Genomic DNA, 12,887 nt, shown 5'->3' with positions numbered 1-12,887 from the left:
TCGCCTCCTGGAGGAAGGAGAGAGCAGTGCAAGCATTGAGTAACAATCTCTTGTAACAATTTTTAAGTATACTCAGTGTGGGGAGAGCTGATCTTAAGCAAAATGAGGCTTCTGTGGAGAGCATTATTCCATTGCTTTGGAGCTGCTTTGCCATTCTCCAATTAGTTGCCCTTTAGCCTGTAAATGGCTACTCAGTATGTTGTTCCCCTGGTATGCAGAGGCCTTAGTCGGCTTAAAAGCAAGGCCAGCTTAAAGACCTCATGTGCTGCATTCAGGGATTTAATTTGGGACCATTTTAATTTTTTATTTTATTAGTTTTGTTTTATTTTCATATTTAGGGAAATTGAGTTTGAGTCCACTGGTAACACTTAGCTCTGAGATAACCTCAAGATTATCCTCTAGTTTCTTATCTTGTTAAAACATGTGTACATTAAAGCTTGCAAGAGTTGAGTTTGATGGTTTGTCCAACTTTCAGAGTTACACACTCAACATGAGCACAGGGAGATTAACCTACAGCTGATGCCACACATGCTTTCAAGAGCTGTGGATTCTAGAAAACATCAGTCTCTGCACCAATGTTTTGCTCTTTTTTTGCTGTTCTTCATGTCTTTTTGTCAATCTAACGTGAGACAAAAAGTTGTTCTACTTTCTTAAAATGTGATTAGACACAGATGTTACATCTGCATCATGACCATAACTACAGTAAGAGGAAGATGCTTGGAAAGCTTGATTTCTTCTTTTATAAAATTCAATTGCTTAATTAGTCACTCCTATCCTTTGCGTTTTGCCTTGGATTTAGGCATGGATTACTCATTTCATTTTATTTTCTTCTATTGCTGTTCATTTGAAATGCTTATGATTCTTTTTGCATGTGTTAGAAAATGTCATTAAAATGTATCAGGCACACTTGTATATTAAGCAATATGCATTAGAAAGTGGAAAACTGTTTCATCCAGGATTTTTTTGTTCTTTAGTGGGTTTCAGATATGTATTATAACTACTTGAGAGGAAGAAAAAGTCAGCCTCTCTGTTGTCTCATCCTGGAATTTCCCATTGGACCACTTAGAGGAAGTGAAGGAAGATATGATCATTTTGACTCTAGCTGTCTTTTTCATCTGTTATAATTTAGGTGCTTCAGCAAGTTAAATTAGCTCCCATGTGCTGGTGGAAATTCATCATATGAGTTGTAGTGGAGATGGCCAATTTTCCATCATGGTTTCTCTCTAATACAAGCTTAAACTGCTGTCAAAATGCAGGGCAAGAACAGAAATGAAGTTTTGCACCTTGCCAAAGTCCCAAAATATACATTTGATAGTGTTTTGAAGGAAAAGTGCATCTGGAAAGCAGCTGTGAAATAACAAGTGAAGGTATTGTCCTGCAAATATATCTGTGAGTCTTCTGCTTTAATGATCATCTGAATGATCTGGAGGGAAAGATGGTATTGCATGACCTCCCAGAAGAAAAAGAGTTTTCTTTGGAATATGCAACAGTTCAGCTGGAAATATTACTTCTGAAAACATAATTTTCAGAACAATCCTATTTTCGGCCTAGTTTGTTTTGTATTGGGGTTGTCATGTGCACAACTAACTAGTGACTTTTAATCCAGCCATTTCTATTTAGCTTGGAAACTTCTTTACTAGGAATTCTGAATGAAATTGTTACCAGATGGTGAATTTCTGTGCAAAGTTTTTGGAATTTTTACTCACTGGAGTCTTCCTCTTTCTGCCTGTAGTTTTTGAGGAAGTGACTCTGTAGCTCCAGTTCCTTTCTTTCACACAGTGCATTATCTTATTACAAATGGGTTTGACAGTATTCAGCTGAAATCAAGCCTGCACTTGGTGTTTCCAAAGAGTGTGTAGTGCAATATTTCAGGTGTGTTTTTAGGATGATCTGAAAATAAGAAGCCATAGTATATATTCCAAGCAATTGCAAGTGTAATGAATATTTAAGGAGTGCTTTTGTTTTGTATTTTTTCCTGTATTTTGTATTATTCCACTTAGAATTACATATATTAAAGGCTTGAAACCTTAGAAAGTCTACCAGCATGATAAATATACAATCATTCATGGGTGTGCAAATGTCTGAAATGGTTGAATTCCATAAGAGTAACAATGTTGTTCTCTTTGCAGTTGTTTGTCCTCCAGGCACTAATTTCCAGAACGGTGAATGCATTCCCTGCCCTCTTGGCTACTATCAACATCAGACAGGGCGTTTATCTTGCATCAAGTGTCCTGTGGGCAAAACTACCAACTCTTATGGGGCATTCAGTGCTGATGACTGTAAGTTGAGCCCATTTTTCCCTTTGTATTTTGACTTCAAATAACTGATGAGTATTATTTTCATCTGTCAGGTTGAAAATAAATCCTTTCTGACTTTTTTTTGAAACATTTTTTTAAATGGATGTAATCCTTTCTGCATATATTAAAAAATGTTTTTCAAGGACAAAATGAACTGTCTGGTGTTTACATCAAATATGTGTGAGAAATGAGTGGTCAGTCTCATCCAGGATGTTGTGGTTCTTTGAGACATGTTCACTGTCCTGCGGAAAGACATCTGGATATTCAGTCAGCAAGAAACATCTGATACGGTCAATTTATTGGCATTTTCTTGAATATTAAAGAATCTTTGCCTAGCTCTTTTAAGACCCAACTTTGATACAAACACTTCCCAAAGTTGATATATTCAGTAAAGTTAGTGTATACGTTTTAAATGACTTATTTTTGGAAGCAGTTCTATAAAGAATACCATTTGTTAAGCTCGTGGATAAAACTAAAAGCAAGTAGTCACACTAAAGACTTGGTATTATGGATGAGTACAGGAACTGCTTTGTTTTGTTCCAGTCTATGTATTCTCTTGGGTGAGATAAAACAGAAGGTTTATAATCACTCTAACATCAATTTATTTTTGCCTAAAGAAGACATCAACCTGATTTGTCACCTTCATTTCTATATCTGTGTTCTCAGTGTAGGTATTGATCTCATGTGCTTTGTTGTTTACACAATAGGGATTGAAAAGTAGTTAGGAAGATGCTGCTAATTTAAATCAAAGTCATTAATCTTTAAGAAAAGAGAGTTAGCACCATATTTTCCACCAACAGTGGATTATTTTTTTTTTTATGTAACAAAAAAATTGTTGTGATAGCTCTTGTGGTGTTCTTTGTAACATTTCATGGGTCCATTGCAATAGGCACTGAACAAGCCTGTGTGAAAATACAGTTCCTTCTCTGTACTGCTCTGCTTTACAGCACTTATTACAAGGGAGGTTGTAGTCATATAGAAAATCCCAGAAATGTTCTAAATGTGATTTACAGAGAAAACAAAGAAGTGAGATAAGCATATCTTAAAGAATAAAACATCACATATTTATATGATGAGATTAATATTCAGAAAAGTTTCTGTTGTACTTAAAGTTTTTTGTCCTGTTGATGCTTCAAAGCCCAGGAAAAACATTTTCAAACCTCTCCTTTTTTCACCCTGCTTACAGGTATTACTTACTGTCAAGGCAATGAGCAGGGTTTGCAGTGCAATGAGGATGGCCAGTATAGGCCTTCCCAACAAGACCCTGACACTAAAAAATCCTTCTGTGTTGATGACTTTGGAGCAGCTCTGGATTGGACTGAAACAGATGATCTCCTTACAGACTATGAGTGCTCAGGTAAGAATGATATTTGGATATGTTTTTATCCAATGTAAGTAAGTGTAACTGCCTTATGAAATGACCCAGTGCTCCACAGCTGGTTTGCCAGCATACTCATTTTCCCATACTTGTGGCCTCTGCCTTCAGTCACATTGCTCCTTGCTTCTGTCTTTTCATGACTGGATTGACAAAGTCATTTCCTGTGAGCGGAGAGAGAAGATTTCTTTCACTCTCCAATGGCTGACAGTGTTTTATGTATGCTGATCTCCTGAGCTGAAGAATAACGAGTGGGCTAAGGGGAACAAAGCAGAATGATGAATTTTGCTGTAAAATTATCACACATCCATGTGATCCTGTAAAACAGACTATGTTTTACAATGACTTCATAGCTGTGGCATAACATCACTGTCTGGGCTTGTGCTTTATGGTATTCGACTTAGTGAACATGTCCTTGCAAACTGGGGAAACTTCCTTCTGCTTGAACACAATTGTGAAATTGCAGTTCTCAAACAATTTTGGAAAACAAAGTTAAACAAACAGTAAAACAAAACAAAATGGGGAAAAAAATTCCAATACTATCGCCCCACAAAAAACAAAACAAAACAAAAAAACAAACAACAACCAGCCATGATATTCCAAACATTTACCTAATTCTCCACCACTTCTGGAGGAGCCTTTGGAACAGTTGAAGTGGAATTCAGAAAAAATGAAATAGAAGAGATGACAGAAAGACAAAGTAGAAAGTAATTTGTTGGAAGTCCAACGGAAAAGATGCAAAATGAGGGCTTCATCAAGCTGGATGTTGTACATGTAAGCATCTGCTAGAGATCTATACTGAAGTCATCCATCAAACAGTCCCCAGACTGCTTGCAATAAGGTTTAACTATGACCCTCAAACCCAAAACTTTTCCCTTTCCCAAAAATTAGTCTTCCAGCATATTTTATACTTATTATATAACTAGCATCAAATTTAATGGAATATTCGCTTCAGAAATTGATGTTATGTTAAGCTCTGAATTGGAGACTTTTTATCTTTTCTCTACTTTTCTTCCATATTACTGAAGTAGAGAAAATGGAGGAATGGAATATCAGAATTAAAAAATTAAACACAAAAGCAAAAGAAGCAAACCAAAAAGAAAAATAATAGAGAAGCATTCAAAGTGCTTCCAACTTCAAATTAGAAATGAGGGCAGCAAACAATTGAAAACAACATAAAAATAAAGAATTCTTTTCATTTTTATGAAAATATGTACATTCTGTTTTCAGCTGGGCATCACTGAAAGTTGTAGATGTAAAAAGAATTCAGTTTACTGTAGAATTAGGCTAATGCTTATGTTGTGTTCTCCTGTATTCCTTGGAAGGAAAAAACCTTCCAGCTCTGTTTATGCCTCTCCTCAGTTGCACTGGAGTGCAAGAACTTTTTTTTTGTTTGGTTTGGGTTTTTTTTTTTTTTTTTTTTGAGTTTTTGGCTAGCCCTTATGTTTTTTCTGAGCAGAAATGATGGTTTTATCAAAAGCACCTGCTCACTCAGCCCTGACAACACTGGACATTTGCTTCTGATTTAGCCTGACTATTTTGCTGCAGGAGTACAAATGATTGTTTTAAGAACTTATCCCTGAATTTTATTTTGTGGTTTATGCAGTTGTTGCAGAGAGAAAGGCTTGGGATCTTCCAGCTGAACCTCTGTGCCTAAGTGCGCAGGGAAGTGAAGGGCTGAACCTCCAGCTCTTCTACTGGCAGATATCTCACGCTGGCTGAGATTGAACCAGGACTCCTGCTTTTTAGCTCTGTAAGATCTAGGTCTGGTGTTCATTGCAATGAGCTGAAGGTCTGAATTGGCTCGATGAGACTGCAGAAGAGGAGGCTGAAGGGAAAGCTTGTTTTACTCTACAACTACAATAAAGACAGCTGTACTGAGGATGTTGGTCTCTTTTCTCAGATGACAAATGTCAGGATGTGAGGAAATGGGCTCATGATGCGCTAGAGAAAGTTTAGACTGGATATCAGGAATAATTTCTTCACAGAGAGGATGGTCAAGCATTGGAATAGGCTTTCCAGGAAAGCGATGGAGTCTGCATCCCTGGAAGTATTAAAGAGACATGTAGATATGGCAGTAAGGGACATGGTTTAGTAGTGGGACTCAGTAGATCAGATTGGTGGTTGGACTTGGTGATCTCTAAGATCTTTGGCAACCTAGATGATTCTGTGGTTAGAATGTATGGAATTTTGAGCAAAAGCCTGACAAGACAGGGGTGAAGTCACCACATTCTTCCGTTCTCCTTAGCATGTTGTGCTCACTGAAAGATATTAGTTTATCAGCTGATGAATGCACTGTATCAAAAAATCTGTATAAGTAATAGAAACCTGAGCAGAGTGGTTGCAATGTCTCTCCGTGTGCCTTCACTGTCTATAAAATTCTTCAAGGCGTAGCCAGGGCCAAACCTGAGCTTAAATGGATACTTGTCTGCATTTGGTGACCTTTCGATTTTGCATCACAGAATCATAGAATTGCTCGGTTGGAAAAGACCTTAAAGATCATCAAGTCCAACTGCAGCCTGACCATAATACCCAAACTCTAACAACCCACTGCTAGGCCCTTTCTCCAGACCCCATGAGCTTTTCCTAATTTGTGAATAGTCTTGCTTGATGGGCTTCCTTACACACATGTGCAATGTGAAGATTGGAGAGAGCAGATTTAAATCAAGTGACAGTCTGTAGTTAACTGTGAGGGTGTCAAAAAGGAGCATGCTGACTGCGCCACCTACAACAAATCCCTGAGCTTTAAGTTAGTGGACAACAATTGTTTTACGCTCCTAAACATGAGAATTAAGCTCCTAGATTTCCTTTGTAGCCAAGTTCTGTTGGAGCTGACTTTTATTTCAGTGATTGTTTTTCAGAAGATTGGTTCCCCTGTTGACTCAGTAGTTCATTCTGTACCATGAGCAAGTAATAGGAGACAATCAGTCTGCTGCTGGCAGGAAGTCCCACCCGAATATGAACTGCCAGACCACCTCTTGCTAACTGCTTTTGAAAGATATTGTTGTGCTGTTTTTGCAGAACAGAAATACACGCCCTTATGAAAGTACCTCCTCAGCTTTCCTGTAGGCCCCCTTTGTTCCTCGTCTCCTTTGTTACCTGTTGAGTCAGAATACGTCATGTAGTGAGTTATTTCCCTGTAAAAGTCCTTAATTTTTTGCTTCTAGCCAAAGTCTCCTTGTCTCTCTGCAGCATGGGAACTGATACTTGTGTCTTTGGTTTTTAGTGCTCAGAAAATTTGAGAGAGTTCCTGCTTCTACATTCGTTTACGGGTCAGACAAAGTTCAAATACTCCAATCTCAGTCATTTGGGAGAGACCTACAAAGTCTAACTTTTCAATGCATTTCAGGTAAGGAAAACTGTCAGAAAATCTGCGCAGACAATAGAAACCATCTTGGAGAACTCTGAATCCTTTTGTATGATGAGCTTATGGATAAGGTCCTAGATGAACTATGTCTCATGCAATTCAGTGCTAGCTTACTGCTAACTTTGGTTCAGAGAAGAGATTGCTCTTTCTTTTAGAAAGAAATCTTATGACCTTATGTTCCATTTTAGGCAAGTCATCTGAGTTTAAGTCCATTTTGCAATATGAATGAGAGCGAAGATTCAAACCAGGAAAAATTAATTAGGCTTTCCAGGTACTTAGACAAAAAGGAAGAATTAGATGTTCAGCCTATGTGAAAATCAGGTTCTTTGTCTCTTCCCAGATTGTGATTGGTGTATTAAAGAGGAATAGAAACCCTTGCTTACATCAGAAGGATACTATAAGGAGTGCAGATCTATTCCTCTGCTGGGTCTTACAGTGTACATATTGTATTGTCTTTGGACACATCACATTTGGTGGTTTATGTCAATTCAAAGTTATCTAAAACTACAGTTGCCTGCTTTAAAGGTACCTCGCCCTGTGTCTCCTAATGCAGACTTGTGAACAGAGGTAGAGGTGTAGCATTCAAAATAAATACACCCTGGCTCTAATAACAAGGATAACCTGTGACAAGGGCTAATATTAAGCATTAGTCAAGCTTTGGAGCAAGCTGCCCAGGGAAGCAATGGAGTTATCATCCCTGGAGGCGTTCATGTATTGTATAGATGTAGCAATTAGGGACATGGTTTAGTGATTAGAAGTATTCTGGAGTACACACAGGGCTTCACAGATTCAGTTAGTATAAGATTTTTTGCACCTAGCCTTGAAACTGGAGATACTTAAAAGCAAGGCATTTCAGTCATGAACTTAGGAAGGTATAGATGCCACAGAGTCACAGAATGGCCCGGGTTGGAAGGGACCTCAAGGATCATGAATCTCCAACCCCCTGCCATTTTGGCAAGCTATGTATTCAATGCATGTAATTTGTATTTTTATTATAAAAGAGAAGGTTGCATTTTCTTTTTTTGGATCAACAAAGTGAAGAAACAGCATATGAGCTTATATTCACTGCCAAATGGCAATGCCAGTCTAAAATATTACTGTATAGGATAGGAATAGCCTTCCCTCTCTACTCCTGTGCAGTTGTATAGTTTAGTTTATATTCTGATGGTGTTCTGGTCTAAACTGTTTTATTTTATGCAAGAAATATTTGGAAACAATTTTGCCTCCTGTTTTAGGAGCAAAGCTGTGGGAGCCTATTAGTGGTGGTAGCATATAGGCAAAAGGATCTTCCGCCACTCATAACTTTGGAAGGGGATGGCTGCTCACTGCCTTACACTAATCAGTAGGCATGATTTCAGAATTTCATGTTTCATTACCTTCAATCATGCTGATTTTGACCACAACCTGTTTGCTGTGGAGTTACTGTCTTGTGCGGATACGCTAAGTGGTTTGTGTGAGTCATCCCTACCTTCCACAGGCAAAATTATCCAGCAGACCTTAAATATTTAGTTAAGTGGTTAGACTTAATTCATCTGTTGGTGAAGGGTGCCCAAATACATTTTATATCATCTAATTACTTAAAAACTTAAATAAACTTAATAACTCAACTTAAGAAAACTTAATGCTATACTAAATGGTTGAAAGCCAAAGTTCATCTGGCATGTGAAACTCTGCAGTCTCATAGAGGTATGAAAAAATAGGTAAATGGCAGAAGACAGAGGAATTGGTAGCAAAAATTGTAGATACGAAATACTACGAAACTTCAGGTTTCCTCTTTGTTTTTCAGACTGTGATAAGGAAGAAGCTTGCAGTTTTGCTGCTGTAACCCCTGCTGATGCCGAAATACTGTGTGATTTATACAGTGCTGCTGAAGTCAACTTCAACTGCACCACCTCTGGATTGGTAAAAACTGCCGTATTTAAAAATCTGTTTACTGTAATACTGTAGGTGAAATATAAGTAGAAGCTATCACAAAAGAAGAGCAGGAAATTATCTGATTCCTTTGACACTGTGTTATAAATTCCTTCAAGCTGGCAGAGAAACTACAACCAGTCATTGCCAAAAGTGGCACTGAATGCCTCAAAGTTTCCATGAAACACCACACAGCACTTCTCAAAACATATTGAACTCCTGCAGTCTGAATATCAAGTGAACTTAAAAAGTGCTTTCATCTGAATAGTCAGAATTAGGAGCATCTGGGTCAGTAACTATGTCACCTGAATGGTCATCATTTCTCAGTCCCTTCCTCCTGTCCAAGCTTTGAGTCCAAAGGCTTTTAGAGGGTGATGACACACTGGAACAAGTTGCCCAAGGAGGTTGGTGGATGCCCCATCTCTGGAGGCATTCGAGGCCAGGCTAGATGTGGCTCTGGCAACTCTGCACATAGCAGGAGGGGTGAAACTAGGTGATCATTATCGTCCCTTTCAACCCAGGCTATTCTATGATTCTATGTCTTTAACAGTTTCCTACTTGTAACTTTCTAAACACAGCACAGTGGCATTGAAGATCCGCTGAGATTTCTGTTTGACAAGATAAAAAGCATCTCCAGTGGGCCACAGCAAGCTGTCGTGGTTATAAACTGTGTGTGATAATTCTTCCCTCTGTTTATGGCTAAGGAAAAGATGTTTTAACAGAGGAAGTTGGTTAGGTTACATTTATTTCATGCATATTTTCTGTCTCAGGTGCAAGGTGCTCTGGGGAATCCTGCTACCACTAGCATTGGTCGTCTCAGCTGCTTGCTTTACATCAGGAATCCAGAGGGAGATGCTGTGATGGTCTATTTGAAGAAAGGTACCAGATGCAACTCAGAGATCTGTTAGATTGCTGTGCCTGAAACTGTGGATACTTCTGAATAGGATCTCAGTGATGTAGGGGAACATATTTGTTCAAGAAGACATAATTCTGTTCAGGGCTTAATGCTGAATGGTCGCCCACATACCTCACTAAATCTTCCTTTCAAAGCTTGTTCCCCACAAATAAGAAATATGGCTGTTGATGTTTGCTTTGATGACTTTTTCCATCAGTTAATACAAAAAACTGAATATCCAAAGTATTATACTTTCCTAAATGGCAATATATTCTGGCTCTCTACTCATCTCTAAATGAACCAAACCATTTGGTAATCTCATCTTGTTTTTGAAACCCAAAGGCCAAGAAATGATTTTTAAATCTTAGCTTTTACCATAAAACTTTAAACCAGCTCCAGCCTGCAGGCATTCTGAAATCATCACTTCTCTGCTTGAGTTCTTCTGAACATTTTTTTTCTGTTCTGTCTGCCCAGCACAAGAATTTAACTCATCTGGACTCAAGACCTTTGAAAGGACCAGTTTTCAGAATGTGCTTTCTGGTGTGTATCGTTCCATGGCTCTCTCAGCAGCTAGCACATCTTTGACAGATGCTCAGCTCTTCTGCAGACAGACTTGCAGCAGGGACTCTTGCTGTGATGGCTTCATCTTCAGTCAGATTGCACTTGATGGAGGTATTGTCTAAACACTGCAAAATGAAATATTTCTTTGGTAAACATACATAAGAGGTTAAAAAAAACAAAACAAAACAAAAAAAAAAACAAACAGCAACAAACCAGCACTCAGTAGAGCTCATTTGTGGATGCTCTACACTTATCTCTGCACCACTGACATTTTCTGGCATAGGCAGATTTTGAGTAAGGCCTGAGATTTGACCTGATGCATTAAAGACCTGAAGTAGAAAATTTTTCCTGTGGAGAAGTGGACATTTTACTGAGAACCCTGTTGGGCACTGTCAGATAATAATAATATTTTATTAGGTGATAACAGTATGAGCTCGAACTGAGGCTACAAATGTTTGAGATTGGTGTGAATGTCTAACGTGAGAAGTCCAAACTGAAAGTATTGTTCTGATTTTCATATTTTTTAGTTGGCAATACAAATAAGTAGCTATCTCAGTAACACAAGTTCAATTGGCAGTTAGAGAAAGTATTGAGATGCTTGGATGTAAATCTCTATGTACGTGAATGGCATTATGGCAGTGATGCAATTCTCACTTCCTGTGAACCTAGGTACCATCTTGTGTAGCTTGATGACATCCCCAGATGTGCTGATCTGCAATGCAAATGGTTGGAGTCCAACACAAACATCAGTCATAAATGAAATATGCAGAGGTCTGAGCTATGACGAAGGAGAGAAAATCTTCTCCTTCACCCTGGGAGGGCAAGTGTTCAGTGCAAGTATGCCAGTGAATTAACTTAATTTACATTACTTCTCTTTAATTTGTCTACAGAATCTGCCTTTTCTTCCAGCCTGCTCTTGTGCCTTCAATGTTGGTTTTTTTTTTTCTCAAGAAAGTCCATACCTGTACAAGCGTAAGAGAATTAAACCTCCCAAATCAAATGTATTGTTAGATGGACTTACCTTTCTTTGAGAACATTAGGGAAAGTCAAGAATGTATTACTTCTACTGTGTTATCCTTTAATACTTCTAGCCTTTAATTAAGGCAGAATCAAGTCAATAATCTTAAAGAAGTGTAAACTGTGGAAAAAAAAAAAAAAAAACAAAAAAAAACAGAAAGGGATTTATTCAGATTAGCACAGAACAGTGACAGAAAATAAAATAAAACCTTGGTACCTGTGACCTAGACTAGAACCAGGGCATCTGTGCCATCCTTCCCAGGGTCTTGTGATGTAAATAAGGGAAAACATACTCTAAAGATGTGTTTTTAATTTAATTTCCATGCATTTCAGTGCTATCTATTTGCTTAATTTTAACAGCTGTTCTAACACACACTTTCTTCTTTACAAGTGTCTAAGCTGTCAGAAGAGGCAGAAAGAAATTTTACCACTTTTCAACAAGTGTTTCTGTGGAGAGGTAAGTTATCTCACAGGGCCTGTTATAAAATTTTATGGTGAAATACAGGCAGTGGCAGCTGTGTTATATGAGTACCACTTGTTTAAACTGGAAGCATCTTTCTCAATTCGTTTGGTAATGTCCAACATGAGACATATACCGTGAAAAATTACACTGTGGAAACACTTGCCTTTGACCTATCAGTGTTCAAGGTACCACAAATAATTTGGACATTTGTAAGTAACTATAAGTAACTAGATGAATTGCTGAATTTTGGATTCAGTTTTTCCATTACTAATTTTTGATTCATGAGCTGGAGAAACTACATAACGAGTTTTCCTAACTGGTACAGATTACTCCAAAATGTTTGCTTAAGTTAGGGAACTGAGGATGAGTTTATATTGTGGAAGAAAAGTAAACTGATAAAATGAATTAATGTGTTCTTTGATTCTTCTTGGGTTCTAGGCTCTGATATGGTCACCCGACCTGAAAGCTCTGAGTGTGATTCTACTGCTTTGAAGACAGAGGACAATATCATGTTATCAGGTACAGTAAAGGCAGACAGAGGAGACAGCAGAGGGAGGTGCTTAATTTAACCAGAGATTTTCATAGCACTTATTTTCATATATGTACTGTGAGGATGTAGGTATTGTCAAGTACAAAAGGTTTCTCTTAAGCAGGAAATATGATGCAGATTTTGAGAAAGATGTTCAAAATGTAGTCCTCCTGGAAGGCACCACTGTCTGCAATTTTTTACCTGAGAAAATGTGGAAAGCTGCTGAGAGAACTTCCTCTTTTATACTTAATGAACTGTAAAGACTCAGGAAATATCATTCATCTGAGAAAACATTTTACATAAACCCAGGGATTGAATTCTTAGTGTGGGCACATGGGCATGTGCTACTGACAATATGGAGTAACAATGAAACAGCAAACACAAATGTTTCTTCCAAGTAGTTCTCCTCTTTTATTCCAGTGTCTGCTAAGTTATACTAACTAATTTGTATATCCCAAATCATTTATAATAT

At 37.9% G+C, this 12,887-nt stretch overlaps 1 protein-coding gene across 1 annotated transcript in view; it reads left to right on the top strand.

The window, feature by feature from the left end:
* Window positions 1-12,887, top strand: part of TG (thyroglobulin) — a 139,899-nt gene that overhangs the window by 34,986 nt on the left and 92,026 nt on the right. Inside the window, exons 22-30 of the mRNA XM_048939555.1 lie at window positions 2,130-2,279; window positions 3,484-3,654; window positions 6,899-7,021; window positions 8,826-8,941; window positions 9,721-9,829; window positions 10,320-10,517; window positions 11,076-11,243; window positions 11,815-11,880; window positions 12,325-12,405. Of these exons, the coding sequence (XP_048795512.1) occupies window positions 2,130-2,279; window positions 3,484-3,654; window positions 6,899-7,021; window positions 8,826-8,941; window positions 9,721-9,829; window positions 10,320-10,517; window positions 11,076-11,243; window positions 11,815-11,880; window positions 12,325-12,405 (1,182 nt within the window). The remainder of the gene's footprint in view (window positions 1-2,129; window positions 2,280-3,483; window positions 3,655-6,898; window positions 7,022-8,825; window positions 8,942-9,720; window positions 9,830-10,319; window positions 10,518-11,075; window positions 11,244-11,814; window positions 11,881-12,324; window positions 12,406-12,887) is intronic.

Source organism: Lagopus muta, chromosome 3 (genome assembly GCF_023343835.1).
Source record: "Lagopus muta isolate bLagMut1 chromosome 3, bLagMut1 primary, whole genome shotgun sequence".
In the NCBI taxonomy this organism is placed as follows: domain Eukaryota; kingdom Metazoa; phylum Chordata; class Aves; order Galliformes; family Phasianidae; genus Lagopus; species Lagopus muta.
The sequence above is the reverse complement of the archived record's forward strand: the minus strand, read 5'-3'. Positions and strand labels throughout refer to the sequence as shown.